An 18,185-nucleotide genomic window follows, 5' to 3' on the forward strand; every position below is an offset into this window, starting at 1 on the left:
ATCAGAGCATGCAACCGTGTACAATTCACAACACCGAACCGAGGAAGGGGGGGGGGGGCTCCCCCGAATTTCAATGGAAAAAAACAAAAATGTGGAGTTTGCTCCTCTTCTCCCGCTATTTTGGGGAGAAAGCGCGAACTTTAGTATTCTTTTCAAAGAATGGACATTTCTCAAGAGAATGAAACATGTTTCGTGTTCTTGGGTGCCATACAAGTTGAATAATAATCCAAAATGTGATTATATTTTTTACGAAAAATAGGTAATTTGCATTTTTGGATATAAATTGTTATAACTGGCAGTATGAAAGCAGTGTACTTCGGATAAGTTTTGTTTTACTGCAGGAACATCCGAGCATGCAACCGTGTACAATTCAGAACGCCGGACCGAGGAAGAGGGGCTTGGGGGCGCGACCCCCGAATTTCAAAGAGAAAAACCATAAAAATCTGGAGTTTGTCCCCTCTTCTCCTGCTATTTTGGGGAGATGGCGCGAACTTTAGTATTCTTTTCAAAGAATGGATATTTCTCAAGAGAATGAAACACGTTTCATGTTCTTCGGTGCCATACAAATTGAATAATAATCCAATATGTTGTTTTTTTTACGAAAAATATGTAATTTGCATTTTTGAAGGAAAATTGTTATAACTCGGGCACTATGGGATCAATCTACTTCGGATAAGTTTTGTTTTGCAGCTAAAACATCAGAGCATGCAACCGTGTACAATTCAGAACGCCGGACTTGGGAAGGGGGGCTTGGGGGCACGACCACGAATTTCAATGGAAAAACATAAAAATCTGGAGTTTGCGCCTTCTTCCCCCGCTATTTTGGGGAGAGGGCGCGAAATTTAGTATTCTTCTCAAATAATGGACATTTCGCAAGAGAACGTAACATGTTTCATGTTCTTGGGTGCCATACAAGTTGAATAATAAGCCAAAATGTGATTTTTTTTTTACGAAAAATAAAAATAGGTAATTAGCATTTTTGGAAGAAACTTGTTATAACTCGGCCACTATGCACTATGGGAGCAATCTACTTCGGATAAGTTTTGTTTTGCAGCTAAAACATCATAGCATGCAACCGTGTATAATTCAGAACGCCGAACCGAGGAAGGGTGGTTTGAGGGCGCGACCACCGAATTTCAATGAAGAAAACATAAAAATCTGGAGTTTGCCCCGTCTTCTCCCGCTATTTTGGGGAGAAGTCGCAAACCTTAGTATTCTCTTCAAAGAATGGACGTTTCCAAAGAGATTGAAACATGTTTCATGAATAATGAGCCAAAATGTGAAACTCTGTTCGGAAATGAGGCATGGATATGTTGCGGGGAGAGGGGGGAGGTTGGTCATCAATATGAATTTCCCATACTTGCTCCAGACCTGTGTCAGAGTTTCCACCCAAACTTAAGAGTATGAAGGTCCAAAAAGCACATTAATTTCGTAATCAGCACCATGATACCATATAGTATCATCGGGCGAGTACGACCTTACTCTGATGATACCATATGGTATCATCGGGGGAGCAAAGGTTAAGCCTCTAAATATTACGTGGAAAATGCATTGAATTATCGTTTTTTGTTGTCCATATGAGAGTAGTAAGGGGACTTGTCAACAGATGGAGGGGATAAGAGCGGGTGGCGCCATCCGATAGTTGACTATTTTAAATAATAGTTTAAAAGCACAATGGAGTATTAAGTGTCGGTATATTTGGCAGATAAATGTTCTAAAACAAAAACACGAATTTTGGGAAACGTAACACTAACAAGTCAAAAAAAGATAATGCCAATTTTTGGTGCCATAATATATCGGTATCTGCCATGTGAGATTGATTGATTTTAATTTTTTGGGTGCGTCGCCACTTATGGTCATTATGCACTCTTCAGTATATACGGAGAAAATTCCATTATCTAAAATCCTTACCTTAAAATTAAAAAAGGGGTATGGAAAATAACTTTCCCAAAAGAACTTTCAAGATATCAAACTCTCACGAAGAGGCGTAGGCCATGTGACTTACAATTTGAAACAGTAGTTTAAAAACACCATGAAGGTATAATTTCAGATATTTGCCAGAAAATGCGTTAAAATGAAAATGTGATTTTGGGAAAAATAACAATATATAGTAGAAAATAAAAAATAAGAAAATACACCAATTTTAAAAATAATAACAAAATATCAAGGTCCCTACCTATTAGGCATAAATAAAACAAGAATATCAGTTGTAATTTATTGCATTAGTAACAGTGAGTCCTAACCTAATTTTCGGCATAATCACCACCGTTGTTCTGGCATTTGTCGTAGCATGGCACTAACTTCTGTATGCCCATATTACCGTGCGTTCATTTCGATCTGCAGCCGAGAGATCGGGAGAAGCGTGGCGGGCGGCGCTGACGGAGATGCCGACATTTGCGGCCTGTAATGCCCGCTTATTTTTATAGACATATGCAGACATTTATATAAATATTGCAAAACGATCACTAACCTGTGTTATAACGCGCAAAAGTTCTTCTGTAATTCATCCAAGTTCTGCTCTTATATACACAAAAAAATACGCTTTAGAAACGATGTTAAGAGCCACAGATAATAAAACATTTTAATCATAGTTTTGACCAGTAACGTCCTGCTTAAGTTTATATCCTTGAAAGAGTTTTGTGCCGATGGGGATCGTTTGGAGGTTTTGAATGTGCAACACTGTATCAAGATTACGCTGTAGAAGAAACCGTTAAAAGTCAATAGTGTTCGTGAGCTTCCTTGCAATCCGAAATCTCCGAGCTCGAGTTTTTTGTTCCTTCGCGACTAGATGAAGACAGAGTTGTAAATATAGTGGCAAGCAATGTAAACCAAGAGCGTGTTAATTTCGTACTGTGCGCAAGAGTGTTATTCTTGGTTACTTGCAGTTACTTGTTTGTGTTATTGTAGTGTGTATGTGTGACGTGTCAGTGAGACGATTGGAATGCCAGCCGCAAGATTCACGTTAGAACAAAGATTTTTTTATGTATGACACGTACCTACGTGAAAACAAACTCGTGTCGAGACGTGTGTAGGTAATTTGTACAGAAATTCCCATGCGTTTCAACTCCACACAGAGATACGGTTAGACATCTTGTCCTTAAATTACGAGAAACTGTATCGTTAAATTTTAAAACACCTAAGCAAAAACGACGGATTCTAACCGAAGCAAAACTCGATGATATTGGTGCAGCGTTAGAACGTTCTCCAAACAAACCTCTACGCCGTGTTTCACAAGAGGTGGGCGTGTCAAAATCATCGGCACATACAGTCACTAAGCTACTAAAATTAAAACCATACTCTTATAACACAGGTTAGTGCTCGTTTTGCAATATTTATATAAATGTCTGCATATGTCCATAAAAATAAGCGGGCATTTCAGGCCGCAAATGTCGGCATCTCCGTCAGTGCCGCCCGCCACGCTTCTCCCGATCTCTCGGCTGCAGATCGAAATGGACGCACGGTATATGTGTCTGACAGCAAAGACTGGAACTATCTCTACCGCAGTGTAGCTGTCAAATCCTTGTCCTGCCAGAAACTAGGGATGGCCAAACGGATCCGGATCCGAAAAATCCGGATCCAAAAGTTGCGGATCTGGATCCGAATCCGAAAATTCCGGATCCGGATCTGGGTTTGAAAGTTTCGGATCTGGATCCGGATCCGAAAGTTCCGGATCTGGATCGGGATCCGAGAGTTTCGTATCTCAATCCCATTATAATATTACCACACCTTAAAAGGTATTATGATCTTCGATTACAAAGAAATTTTTCATTAGTTAGTCCTACAAGAATTTTTTCAAGTGTTGTTCCTAAAATACTTTGCTACGCATCGGCTAACACAGTCGTGCACAAAAATAATCTTACTTGTTTAACATAAAATGTCAGAGGTGATTTTGTAAATGCCATTGAAACGAATATGTATTCATTCGATTGTATTGGAAATGAAAACATACATAAATGTGAGACATTCAATTCCAGGATGAAACCTTTAACACATATAACAAGATAGAAATGTTATACAAAAATTATACAATTGTTCTACAGTTACAGTTTTACAAATTAAAATAAAACATTATAATATATGCAGTGTTATATAATTACAAAGTGTAAGACTAACAAGGGAGGTTATCTAAGTGTCCCCTCCTATTTCCATGAAACTTGGCAGGCGAATAGTGGGACCCAAAGGAAGAAATACTTGTTTTTTTGTTTCAGCTAAAAAACGGTTTTAGGGGGCAAAACCCCCTCAAATGTCAAGATGACAAATTGATGTGAGGATCTGACCCCTGTGTCCCCCTCCGATTTCCATGATACTTGGCAGGTATGTGTATAAACGGGCCCAAATGAAGAAATACGTGTTTTTTTTGTTTCGCCTAAAAAACTGTTTTAGGGGGCAACCCCCCTCAAATGTCAATATGAGAACAAATTTAAGTGTGCATAAGACCTATGTGTCCCCGTCCGATTTCCATGATATTTGGCAGGTGTATAGTAGGGCCCAATGGAAGAAATACGTGTTTTTTTTGTTTCAGCTAAAAAACGGTTTTACAGGGCAAAACCCACTCAAGTGTCAAGATGAGCACAAATTGAAGTGGGGATCTGACCCCTGTGTCCCCCTCCGATTTCCATGATACTTGGCAGGTATGTGTATAAACGGGCCCAAATGAAGAAATACGTGTTTTTTTTGTTTCGCCTAAAAAACTGTTTTAGGGGGCAACCCCCCTCAAATGTCAATATGAGAACAAATTTAAGTGTGCATAAGACCTATGTGTCCCCGTCCGATTTCCATGATACTTGGCAGGTGTATAGTAGGGCCCAATGGAAGAAATACGTGTTTTTTTGTTTCAGCTAAAAAACGGTTTTACAGGGCAAAACCCACTCAAGTGTCAAGATTAGCACAAATTGAAGTGGGGATCTGACCCCTGTGTCCCCCTCCGATTTCCATGATACTTGGCAGGTATGTGTATAAACGGGCCCAAATGAAGAAATACGTGCTTTTTTTGTTTCGGCTAAAAAACTGTTTTAGGGGGCAACCCCCCCTCAAATGTCAATATGAGGACAAATTTAAGTGTGCATTTGACCTGTGTGTCCCCCTCCGATTTCCATGAAACTTGGCAGGTGTATAGTAGGGCCCAATGGAAGAAATACGTGTTTTTTTTGTTTCGGCTAAAAAACTGTTTGAGGGGGCAAAACCCGCCTCAAATATCAAGATGAGTAGAAATTGACGTGGGGATCATCTGACCCCTGTGTCCCCCTCCGATTTCCATGGAATTTGACAGGTGTATAGAGAGGCCCTTTTGCCCCCTGTTTCTTTCTATGCCATATTTACGTGGTTTCGGGGTAAGATCCCCACTTCAGTTTCTCCTCATCTTGACATTTGAGGGGGGGGGGGGCTCTATACACCTGGCAAGTTTCATGGAGATCGGAGGGGGGGACTTAGACCACCCTTGTAAGTGTATTAATTAATTACAAATCGCGCACGCGGGTACACACACTATATATATATGTGTATGTATGTATATTATATGTATATTAGCAGGTAACAATATGTTATAAGCACTTTCTTACTTTCCAAAGAAGCGCATGTGGGATGGCAAAACGGATCCGGATCCGAAAGTTCTGGATCCCGGATCCGAAAAATTTTAGGATCCGGAACAAACTGGATCCGGATTTCGGATCCTGATCTGGCCATCCCTACCAGAAACCTCTTCAGTTAAACAAAGAGATGAAAGTCGGTACATTCAAGGCCAGGGCTGTACAGGGAGTGGTCCAAGATATCTCACCTGAAGTGATGCAAAGGGTCCGTGTGTACTCAGCTGTATGGGGTTGTGCACATTCTATCGGCCTTCCATGAATTGTCTACACCATCGTCTGACCTTACTATCACTCACGACTTCCAATCTGCACACCTCACACGATTGCTGGTGGCTCTGTGCCAAATCCTGAGCGTGCAATGTAGGCTACATCGCAGTCGGTGGGAGACTGTATGAGAGCTGAAATGTTTAACCTAGAACTGTCCTAAAACTGTTGCATTGCAACTGTACCAGATTACAGTTACATGCCACTTCTTCCTGCCTGCATGTGTGTGTGTCGCTCTCCGACCACTAGTGCTGCGTATAGGCACCATTGGAGCTTTTTTCAGGATGCCCCTCGTATATGAACTTTCAGAAGCTTTTATTATTAAAGTGTTCCTGTTTTAATGTGTGGTTAGCTAAATCAGGTACCTATACAATGCAATTCTATAAATTCCTTGCGTTAAATTTCTAATACCTTCATACCCTTTTCGTCAGCATTAGTGGTATAACTGCATGTTGTCAGTTTCACAGTACTTCACTTGGATATACTGTACTGAAGCAGAAATCCCATTGATAATGTAAGGGAATATGACACTTTATTTTGTTCGATTCAATTGTTTCACTTATATGCAAGAGTTAAGTTGTTTGCTTTATAGAGAAGAGAGAAGTAGCTTTATGCATTGAAAAATGAGTCCGCACTCATGGTTCTTGCAAGCAGAGGGTTCCAAACCTCAGTGGAAATATCAACATATAATACCGAGAATGTATAAGGAGACTGATAAATTACAAGTTGTATTTCTTAATCAATCACTCTTCACTCTTATCTCATTTAGTCTTAACTTTAAAAATAATCACGTATTTTATTTTAAACTTACTGCGTATGACAAAATTCCGTAATCCTTCCCTAGCTTGTGAATTGTAATAAGTTTCCAAATTCACTATTTTGCAGTTTGAATTCAAATCATAGCGAATGGAGAAATTAAGTCAATTTCATAGAATATAATATTGGTACTTAACAAAACCATACGTGGATCTGTGTGAGTTTATTATTTCTATTTGCAAAAACATCGATTTAGTTTAGTTTGTAATTGTCAGGGAAAAATGTAAATTTTGTCCTGGAAAACCTGGAAAAGTCAGGGAATTTCATTTCTGCTTGTTTGTAGCCACCCTGATATATATATATATATATATATATATATATATAAAAGTGAAAGAGGAGAGAGGAAACACTCACCGGACAAAGAAAAAATTCAAATTTTTGTGATGGTATGTCACATCTTCAGGAGTAGAGAGACGTTGTAGAACTAAGTGACTAGAGGGAAGAGTAAGCATGACCCGCAGTGTTGCCAGGTCCCGAAGGAAAAAAAGTGTTGACAATACCACAAAATAAATAAAAATATATATATATATATATATATATATATATATATATATATATATATATATATATTTTGTGGTATTGTGGTATTGTCAACACATTATATATATATAATGGATAAAAGCAAGGAGGGCCAAAAGGGCTAAGTAAAAATCAAATAAGGTAAAAGGAAACACTCACCGGACAGTAGGAAAATTCAAAATTTTCGCTAATTTATAGCATCATCGGTGTGAGAAGAAACAGAAGACGGAACCGGAAGTTGGGGTCCTGCAGAGTTGCCAGGTCCCCATTGAAGAAGAAGCGGTGCGTAGAACGAAAAAAACACTGTTTCGTCACCAGGCTCGTCGTAAACTGTGAGTGTGTAGGATGAGTTGGGAGGGAGGGCGGGAGTGTGGGTGAGGGTTGGGCATTACTGGGTGGCCTTGTTCAGGCCAGGTGGAGTGGTTGCACTCATGGCCGATATATAGGCCCTCTCCCATCTTTTGCGAACAGAGGTGTTGGCTGGTTGGGGTAGGAGGTGGATGATCGCTACCCGGAAGCAGTCGTTGAAACTGATGTTGTGGTGGTTGGTGTGGACGGCGACAGTGAAGTCCAGGTTGTGGGTGGAGGAGCGGTGGTTATTGATGCGGAGGTTGAGGGCCGTTGATGTTTCCCCCAGGTAAAAATCACCACAGATGTTGCAGGTGAGGATGTAGATAAGGTTTGAGGCATGGCAGGTTCCTTTGGGATGGAGGGTAAATTTGCCAGTGGCCGTGTGCACCTGGAGGGTGTGAGAACTGATGAGGATGGGACAGGTCTTGCACCTGGGTCGGTTGCATTTATGGGCAGGGGGGTGTTGGATGTGTGGTGAAGGAGTGTTGTGGACCAGGATGTTTTGGAGGTTAGGGGGGCGTTTGAAAACCACCCTGGGTTTGTCGGGAAATATGTTTTTGGTTTCGGGATCACTGTGGAGGATTGGGAGAAGAGAGTGCAGTGTGTGCCTGATTTTGTTGAGGTGGGGATGATATTGGGTGATGAGTGCAGGTGGGTTGGTGGCAGCAGGTTTCTTGGTGGTAGTGGTATGTGAGGCAGCTCGTGATATTTGCTTGGTGACCAGGATGGAGGGATATCCACGGTTAACCAGGGCCTGGTGTAGGCGGAGGTTATAATTCTGGCGGAAGGTGGGTGAAGTGTTCAGGTGCTGTCCCCTGAGGGCCAGAGAGAATGGAATTGCTTTTTTGGTGTGGAACGGGTGGGAGCTGGAGAAGTGTAGGTATTGCATGTGGTTGGTGGGTTTTATGTGGATGGAGGTAGTCAGGTGTCCTCCCTCGATGTGCACGTCCACATCCAGGAAGGTGATCTGGTTGGGGGAGTGTGTCCAGGTGAATTTTAGGGAACGGAAGTGGTTAAGTTGGTCCAGGAAGGCTGACAAGGATGGTTCTCCATGTGTCCAGAGCATGAAGATGTCGTCGATGAAGCGGAGCCAGAGGAGGGGTTAGAGGGGTTGGGTAGCCAAAAACTCTTGCTCAAGTTGGCCCATGAAGAGGTTTGCATAGGATGGGGCCATTCTGGTACCCATGGCTGTACCTCGGATCTGTAGGAAATTTTGGTTTTCAAAGGTGAAGTTGTTACAAGTGAGGACAAGGTGGGCTAGGTGGGTCAGGAAGTTGGTGCTGGGGTTGTGAGGTTTGGGTCTGCTATTGAGATAGAATTCTATGGAGCGGAGGCCATGGGAGTGAGGTATGTTGGTGTAGAGGGAAGTGACATCAATGGTGGCAAGGATGGTATTTGGGGGCAATGGTGGGAGGGTGCTGATTTTCTGGAGGAAGTGGTTGGTGTCACGGAGGTAGGAGGGCAGAGCTTTCACAAGAGGCTGGAGATGGGAGTCAACAAAGGCTGAGATTCGTTCTGTAGGTGAGTTATAGCTGGACACAATGGGTCTGCCAGGGTTGCCAGGTTTGTGGATTTTGGGCAATAGATAGAAGGTGGGGGTGCGGGGATTGTCGGGTATTAACATGGCGGTGGTACGAGCTGTTAGGCCTTCAGGTGGGCCGCGGGTGTGGATGAAGTCCCGGATTTTGGTGAGGTGTTCGGCGGATAGGTCAACTGTGGTGGGTTTGTAGGTGGAGGGGTCAGCCAGCTGGCGGTTGGCTTCCGCCAGGTAGTCTTGAGAGTTCAAGACCACCGTGGTGGACCCCTTGTCAGCTGGGAGGATTTTGATGTTGTGGTTGTTGCGGAGGTCTCTGAGAGCTTTCTGTTGGGGGGATTGAGGTTAGGTTGGTTGTGAAAGTTATTTAAGAATGAGCTGTCAGAGGTGGTGGAAATGACGGCAGTGATGTATCTTTCCAAGGGGTGGTTGGTGGGCAGGGGGGGTGGATCTTGGGAGGAGGGGGGGCTAAATTGAAGGAGGCTCGGGTGGGTTTCACTGGTAGTAGTTTGGAGTGAGGGATTTTTGGCCCAGAAATGTTGCCATCGGAGGCTGCGAGCAAATGTGTGTATGTCAAAAAGTAGGCGGAATTGGTTGGGGGGAGTTGGGGGGGGGAGAAGGTGAGGCCTTTGGATAAAACAGCTATTTCATCAGTGCTCAGTTTATGGCTGGATACATTGAGTACAGTCTGGTTGTTTTTGAGTGGGTTAGGGTCATTGGTGGTCATGGATCTGGTAGGGGTGGGTTTGTCCGTGGACTGGTTGTTTCCCAAGGTGCGATGTATGGGAGTGCAGTTTTGGTTTTCAGGGGGGGTCTGTGGTGGTGTGGGAGGGGTGGGCAATGGTAGAGGGGGGTCGGGTAATAGCGGGCATGTTGGTGTGGGACTGAAATTGAGTGGCAGTGGAAGGGGAAGGGTGCAGCCAGTCTGAAAAGCTTGACGGCAGAGATTGGAGAGTTTTTGGAGGTGTTTAGTGTTAAGATCACTGGCAATGGAATGGGCGGTGTGCCAGAAGGAGTCTATTTTGTGATGGTGGTTACCTGGGGTCAGCAACAGGATTTTGGTAAGGGATTGAATAGAAATGGACAGTTCTCGGGTGCGATTTAGCTGGGATCGGTACATGGCGTGGGTCAGTTCAATAGCGAAATTTCTCGCTAGTGGGAAAATCGTGGGTTTTATGCTTGGGGGCATGGCGGAAAATGGCAGTTTGGGTGTGAGGCTTTTGGGTGTTAGGCCTAATATCAAACATGGGTGCAGGAAGCGTGCATGGGACGTAGCTTTGGTGTAGGAAACAATAAGAGATCGCAGGCGGTTCAGTTGATAGGAGTTATACGTGAAAGGATTCATACCAAAAGTGGATAATAATGGATAAAAGCAAGGAGGGCCAAAGAGGGCTAAGTAAAAATCAAATAAGGTAAAAGGAAACACTCACCGGACAGTAGGAAAATTCAAAATTTTCGCTAATTTATAGCATCATCGGTTCTATGCACCGCTTCTTCTTCAATGGGGACCTGGCAACTCTGCAGGACCCCAACTTCCGGTTCCGTCTTCTGTTTCTTCTCACACCGATGATGCTATAAATTAGCGAAAATTTTGAATTTTCCTACTGTCCGGTGAGTGTTTCCTTTTACCTTATTTGATTTTTACTTAGCCCTTTTTGGCCCTCCTTGCTTTTATCCATTATTATCCACTTTTGGTATGAATCCTTTCACGTATAACTCCTATCAACTGAACCGCCTGCGATCTCTTATTGTTTCCTACACCAAAGCTACGTCCCATGCACGCTTCCTGCACTCATGTTTGATATTAGGCCTAACACCCAAAAGCCTCACACCCAAACTGCCATTTTCCGCCATGCCCCCAAGCATAGAACCCACGATTTTCCCACTAGCGAGAAATTTCGCTATTGAACTGACCCACGCCATGTACCGATCCCAGCTAAATCGCGCCCGAGAACTGTCCATTTCTATTCAATCCCTTACCAAAATCCTGTTGCTGACCCCAGGTAACCACCATCACAAAATAGACTCCTTCTGGCACACCGCCCATTCCATTGCCAGTGATCTTAACACTAAACACCTCCAAAAACTCTCCAATCTCTGCCGTCAAGCTTTTCAGACTGGCTGCACCCTTCCCCTTCCAATGCCGCCCAATTTCAGTCCCACACCAACATGCCCGCTATTACCCGACCCCCCTCTATCATTGCCCACCCCTCCCACACCACCACAGACCCCCCCTGAAAACCAAAACTGCACTCCCATACATCGCACCTTGGGAAACAACCAGTCCACGGACAAACCCACCCCTACCAGATCCATGACCACCAATGACCCTAACCCACTCAAAAACAACCAGACTGTACTCAATGTATCCAGCCATAAACTGAGCACTGATGAAATAGCTGTTTTATCCAAAGGCCTCACCTTCTCCCCCCCCAACTCCCCCCAACCAATTCCGCCTACTTTTTGACATACACACATTTGCTCGCAGCCTCCGATGGCAACATTTCTGGGCCAAAAATCCCTCACTCCAAACTACTACCAGTGAAACCCACCCGAGCCTCCTTCAATTTAGCCCCCCCTCCTCCCAAGATCCACCCCCCCTGCCCACCAACCACCCCTTGGAAAGATACATCACTGCCGTCATTTCCACCACCTCTGACAGCTCATTCTTAAATAACTTTCACAACCAACCTAACCTCAATCCCCCCAACAGAAAGCTCTCAGAGACCTCCGCAACAACCACAACATCAAAATCCTCCCAGCTGACAAGGGGTCCACCACGGTGGTCTTGAACTCTCAAGACTACCTGGCGGAAGCCAACCGCCAGCTGGCTGACCCCTCCACCTACAAACCCACCACAGTTGACCTATCCGCCGAACACCTCACCAAAATCCGGGACTTCATCCACACCCGCGGCCCACCTGAAGGCCTAACAGCTCGTACCACCGCCATGTTAATACCCGACAATCCCCGCACCCCCACCTTCTATCTATTGCCCAAAATCCACAAACCTGGCAACCCTGGCAGACCCATTGTGTCCAGCTATAACTCACCTACAGAACGAATCTCAGCCTTTGTTGACTCCCATCTCCAGCCTCTTGTGAAAGCTCTGCCCTCCTACCTCCGTGACACCAACCACTTCCTCCAGAAAATCAGCACCCTCCCACCATTGCCCCCAAATACCATCCTTGCCACCATTGATGTCACTTCCCTCTACACCAACATACCTCACTCCCATGGCCTCCGCTCCATAGAATTCTATCTCAATAGCAGACCCAAACCTCACAACCCCAGCACCAACTTCCTGACCCACCTAGCCCACCTTGTCCTCACTTGTAACAACTTCACCTTTGAAAACCAAAATTTCCTACAGATCCGAGGTACAGCCATGGGTACCAGAATGGCCCCATCCTATGCAAACCTCTTCATGGGCCAACTTGAGCAAGAGTTTTTGGCTACCCAACCCCTCTAACCCCTCCTCTGGCTCCGCTTCATCGACGACATCTTCATGCTCTGGACACATGGAGAACCATCCTTGTCAGCCTTCCTGGACCAACTTAACCACTTCCGTTCCCTAAAATTCACCTGGACACACTCCCCCAACCAGATCACCTTCCTGGATGTGGACGTGCACATCGAGGGAGGACACCTGACTACCTCCATCCACATAAAACCCACCAACCACATGCAATACCTACACTTCTCCAGCTCCCACCCGTTCCACACCAAAAAAGCAATTCCATTCTCTCTGGCCCTCAGGGGACAGCACCTGAACACTTCACCCACCTCCCGCCAGAATTATAACCTCCGCCTACACCAGGCCCTGGTTAACCGTGGATATCCCTCCATCCTGGTCACCAAGCAAATATCACGAGCTGCCTCACATACCACTACCACCAAGAAACCTGCTGCCACCAACCCACCTGCACTCATCACCCAATATCATCCCCACCTCAACAAAATCAGGCACACACTGCACTCTCTTCTCCCAATCCTCCACAGTGATCCCGAAACCAAAAACATATTTCCCGACAAACCCAGGGTGGTTTTCAAACGCCCCCCTAACCTCCAAAACATCCTGGTCCACAACACTCCTTCACCACACATCCAACACCCCCCTGCCCATAAATGCAACCGACCCAGGTGCAAGACCTGTCCCATCCTCATCACTTCTCACACCCTCCAGGTGCACACGGCCACTGGCAAATTTACCCTCCATCCCAAAGGAACCTGCCATGCCTCAAACCTTATCTACATCCTCACCTGCAACATCTGTGGTGATTTTTACCTGGGGGAAACATCAACGGCCCTCAACCTCCGCATCAATAACCACCGCTCCTCCACCCACAACCTGGACTTCACTGTCGCCGTCCACACCAACCACCACAACATCAGTTTCAACGACTGCTTCCGGGTAGCGATCATCCACCTCCTACCCCAACCAGCCAACACCTCTGTTCGCAAAAGATGGGAGAGGGCCTATATATCGGCCATGAGTGCAACCACTCCACCTGGCCTGAACAAGGCCACCCAGTAATGCCCAACCCTCACCCACACTCCCGCCCTCCCTCCCAACTCATCCTACACACTCACAGTTTACGACGAGCCTGGTGACGAAACAGTGTTTTTTTCGTTCTACGCACCGCTTCTTCTTCAATGGGGACCTGGCAACTCTGCAGGACCCCAACTTCCGGTTCCGTCTTCTGTTTCTTCTCACACCGATGATGCTATAAATTAGCGAAAATTTTGAATTTTCCTACTGTCCGGTGAGTGTTTCCTTTTACCTTATTTGATTTATATATATATATATGGTTCTTTCGCCTGGCTTGTCGAAAACTGTGAGTGGTGGGGGGGGGGGGTTGGTTGGGAAAAGGTGGTGGTGAGGGTGAGGATAGGGGATGAGGGGCATTACTGGGTGGCCTTGTTCAGGGCTGGAGGTGTGGTTGCATTCATGGTCGATATGTAGGCCCTCTCCCATCTTCTACGTATTGAGGTGTTGGTGGATTGGGGCAAGGAGTGGACGATCGCTACCTGGAAGCAGTCATTAAAAGGAATATTGTGGTGATTGGTGTGAATGGCAAGAGCAAAGTCCAGGTTTTGGGTAGAGGAGCGGTGGTTGTTGATGCGGAGGTTCAGGGCTGTGGATGTTTCCCCCAGGTAGAAGCTCCCACAGATGTTTCACATGAGGATATAAATTAGGTTAGAACTGTTGCAGGTTCCTTTGGGGTAGAGGGTGAATTTGCCGGTGGCAGTGTGGATCTGGAGGGTGTGGGAAGTGACAAATATGGGGCAGGTTTTGCTCCTTGGGCAGTTGCATTTGTGGGCAGGTGCGAGTTGATTGTGAGTAGGTGGATTGTGGTGGACCAGGATGTTTTGGAGATTGGGAGGGCGTTTGAAGAGACAACTCTGGGCTTGTCGGGGAAGATATTTCTGGTGTCAGGATCACTGGGAAGGAGGGAACGTAGAGTGTGTCTGATTTTGTTGAGGTACTGTTTTCAAGTAGTTTAAAAATGCACCAAAAAATACATACCTGGTTGTAAACTGCTGATGTTGAATTGCAAATGCAATCGAAGATATTGACTAAATTCTGAAATATGCTCTTGAACTCGATTTCAGAAGATAATGTACTGAAACAGGACTTTGGAAACCATTTAACCACAGAATATGTTGAAAACTTATGATAAATAAATCTTAGGTCATGCACAGGTCTTGAATGCAAAAATCTGGATTGATCCCACTATATTTTTATCTGCTCAGTGGAACCTAGTTGTTTTTATTTTTCATAGGCTTTTGTCTAGGAAATTATAATGTAGAAAATGTAAAATCTATGAAAATTGTGTCGTGTGTTTCTGGAACTAGATAAGTAAAATGAAATAATGTGGAAAATGTAATATCTGGGAACATACACTCAAGTTTCAAACTATATAGTACTTAGGAATAGACTGACATGGAATTTTTGCCAGTACTGACAACATTTCCAGAGAGCTGATATTCTACCAATCCAATATAAAGTTGCAAATGTCCTTGAAGAATAATGATGGTTCATGGACCTTCTCAATTAATTTATCTAACCAGTTTCTGTCATCAATGATTTTTACTTTAAAAAATAAACTGTGTATTTACGCACATTTACTTTACAAAATTAGGGCATATGAATTACATGTTTATATCCATAAAAATAATAATGAAATGGCAGAATTTTGCACTAAGCCAAGCGTCAGGTTAACCTTGCAGCAGGTTTTATGTATCAATCCGCGCGAGAACTGAGCTCAGAATCTTCCGTGCCAGTCTTTCCTCAACCGCCGAGCTGCTTACATCGGAGACACTGAGAAAATCTACAGTATTGCCAACCGCACAACACATCAAAACCCGCATGCATGTCAAGTGGATTGTATTTTTGCTTCTCTTTGTCTCCTGAAACATAACATTTTAAAAGTACTTTCTGCGCATATATTATTTAATAAATGTGTCATTAATATAAGAGCGAAACAACTTCTAAACATGAGAGCATGTGTGTATATTTCGAGCACGCAAAAATAAAAATAAACAAAGATAAAAGTAAACAACGATAGGCCCCTCTTGAATTTAATGACAAATTATTGTTTTTGGTTTAGAAAGAAATAGATTTATGAAAAACTTGGTTGCTTCGTTCGCAATACATCCGTTACTGTAAGACACACGCACTTCAAGTTGTACCACCAAAAAAGCATGATTTGTTATTGGTGATATATACAATCAGGTGCATTGTCTGTCGCTATTACTCTGGTTTCAATTTATGAATCACTTCACTAAACCAGGATTCAAATCTTGGTCTGTCTATTTGTTGCTGATAATCACCCTTCCCTTTCTTTGCGCGGAACAGTAAATATGCGCCTTCAACAAAGCTTTCATTGCCGCCAGTGGGTGAAACAATAAGCCTCCCCCTTCCCCTCATCGTCGGTTTCTTCAGCCCTGGCGGTGGTTTTGCATGGTGGTATCCTTCCATGGTTTATTCCCCCTTCCCCCACTCACCGAGTTGAAGGACGTCTCGTCCAAATAATAAACATGTTTCTTCTCACTGCGATATATTTTAATACCGCGGAGATTCTTTTGTCGTCAAACAACAAACAATCGTTTCCTCTTGCTAAACTCAAACCGCAAATCATTCAACACCCGTGATACAATTCGTGTGCACATTGACGGCAAATCACCTCACGCCCTGTTTTACTTTGATCTTGTTGCCGCAAGGAGGATTATGCATTTAAAACAACTTGCTTGACTTTGAAGAACATTTCCTTTCGGATGAAGCCCAAAATAACATTCGGGTAAAACCGCGCGCTGAACAGGAGATTCAGCCATTCTCGCCGCTCTACAATAAACATAGGGTTAAAATAGTGGGAGGTGCAACACTGGCATCAGCGATTTCACGCGCTCTGCAACGCATTCAGTCTCGCTCGACTCGCTCTAAAGTTTCAATGTCTCTTCAACGCAATACAGATTCGAGTTGGCGAATCTGCGGTTCTAAGTTCGTCTGCACAGTGATTGCAACCAATTAAGTCCATACCTGCTAATCAATGTATTATTTTGTCTGTATATTACAAATTAAATAACTGTTTTCTTGCAAGTATGCAGTTGTGTCGGAATAGAACCCGTCTCAGTGGAACTATATTCTTGCGCGCACGTTTGGATCTACATATGCTAAAACCTGCTGCAAGGTTGACCTGACGCAGGGCTTACATTACAGGCTATTTATAGATCATGTCAGTAAAATTATCAGTAATTTTACCACTATACATATGTGCTTATATTGGCCGATTTTGATAGTGTATTTATTATCCTATCTCATCTCTAGTATATACTTAAATATAAGTTCTCAATAAATTGTATTAATTCATATGTTATTAGTATTTTAAGCAATTGTTTCTCTTATTATTGTTATCATTTCAGAATTGCTAAAGAATATCCTTCCATTAGTGAATATGAAACAAAACAAGCTGTTACCGAATTACGAGAGTTGACGAAGAAACTTCCAAAGCACCATCACTTGACGTTAGCTTTTTTGATGCAGCATTTGAAACGAGTGTCTGAGGATTCCAGTGTGAATAACATGCCACCAAGCAATTTGGGAATTGTGTTTGGACCAACCCTTCTAAGGACTTCTGAAGGAAGTGCATCTCTAAGTTCATTGGTTGATACAGTGCATCAAACTCGTGCTATTGAACTGATTATTAACTACTCTGATGATATTTTTAATAATCCAGAGATTATTAGCAGCATCAAGGAATACAGTACAAAGTACCAGAAGACTGATGTCATTCTTTCCAGATCCTTCTCTTTTATGTCAGAAAAATCAAAGAAAGTAATGGAACAAGATATTTTATCAACTCCTACAGATAGACGAGGAGAAGTTCAGGAAGAGATAACACTGCCAGGATATATTGGTGAAAAGGGTGTTACAGTTCCACAAGAATCTGAATTCATGCAAATACCAGGTAAGAAAACACTGCAAACAAAACTAATGTGGATTTATTTGATTACTTGTGTACACCAGTCAACAAAAGCAGTAAGAGCTATGCAGTTTTCTAAGCTTCCCTAACCCTGCTACAGCCCTTGAAGAGGCTTGTCCTCATAGCCGAATCTTTGTTAAAAGCTTCCATCTTTGGTGCTTCACTCCCAGCTGTTTTAGATCTGATTCCAGCTGACCTCTGTGGCAGAGTTGTTAGCACACCATGCTACAATGACAGGGGTACCAGCTTCATTCCCAGCCTTGCCATGGGTGTTCTTTGTGAGTGTTCTTCCATCATATCATCACTCATCCTCATCTTTTCAATTAGCCAAAAATGGCAGAAAAGCGATGTAATACAGTAAAGTGTTACTTTCACTACATTTACAAGTTTGTTTGGGATTCCAAACTTAGTCATAATACTGTAATACTGTACAATGTACACAGATATTCAACTCATAGCACTTCTCCAGAAGACTTTGAACTGTGAAAATATCTGTAGTGAATCTGTTACGAGGGTCACTATTTATATTTTGAGCCTAACAATGAAAAAAACAGGAATTTGGCATTGAAAACTGCTTTATTGTTTTTCGAAGTATTCTTTTTCGAAGTATTCTCCTTTATGGTCAATACA

At 43.5% G+C, this 18,185-nt stretch overlaps 1 protein-coding gene across 2 annotated transcripts in view; it reads left to right on the plus strand.

Moving 5' to 3' along the window:
* The window catches only part of LOC145984280 (rho GTPase-activating protein 45-like), a 173,435-nt gene that overhangs the window by 137,097 nt on the left and 18,153 nt on the right, over nucleotides 1-18,185 (plus strand). For both annotated transcript variants that reach the window (XM_083117917.1, XM_083117916.1), the window contains exon 16: nucleotides 16,996-17,540. In XM_083117917.1, the coding sequence (XP_082974043.1) occupies nucleotides 16,996-17,540 (545 nt within the window). The remainder of the gene's footprint in view (nucleotides 1-16,995; nucleotides 17,541-18,185) is intronic.

This window comes from Lepisma saccharinum, chromosome 2 (genome assembly GCF_977018435.1).
Source record: "Lepisma saccharinum chromosome 2, izLepSacc3.1, whole genome shotgun sequence".
Lineage (NCBI taxonomy): Eukaryota > Metazoa > Arthropoda > Insecta > Zygentoma > Lepismatidae > Lepisma > Lepisma saccharinum.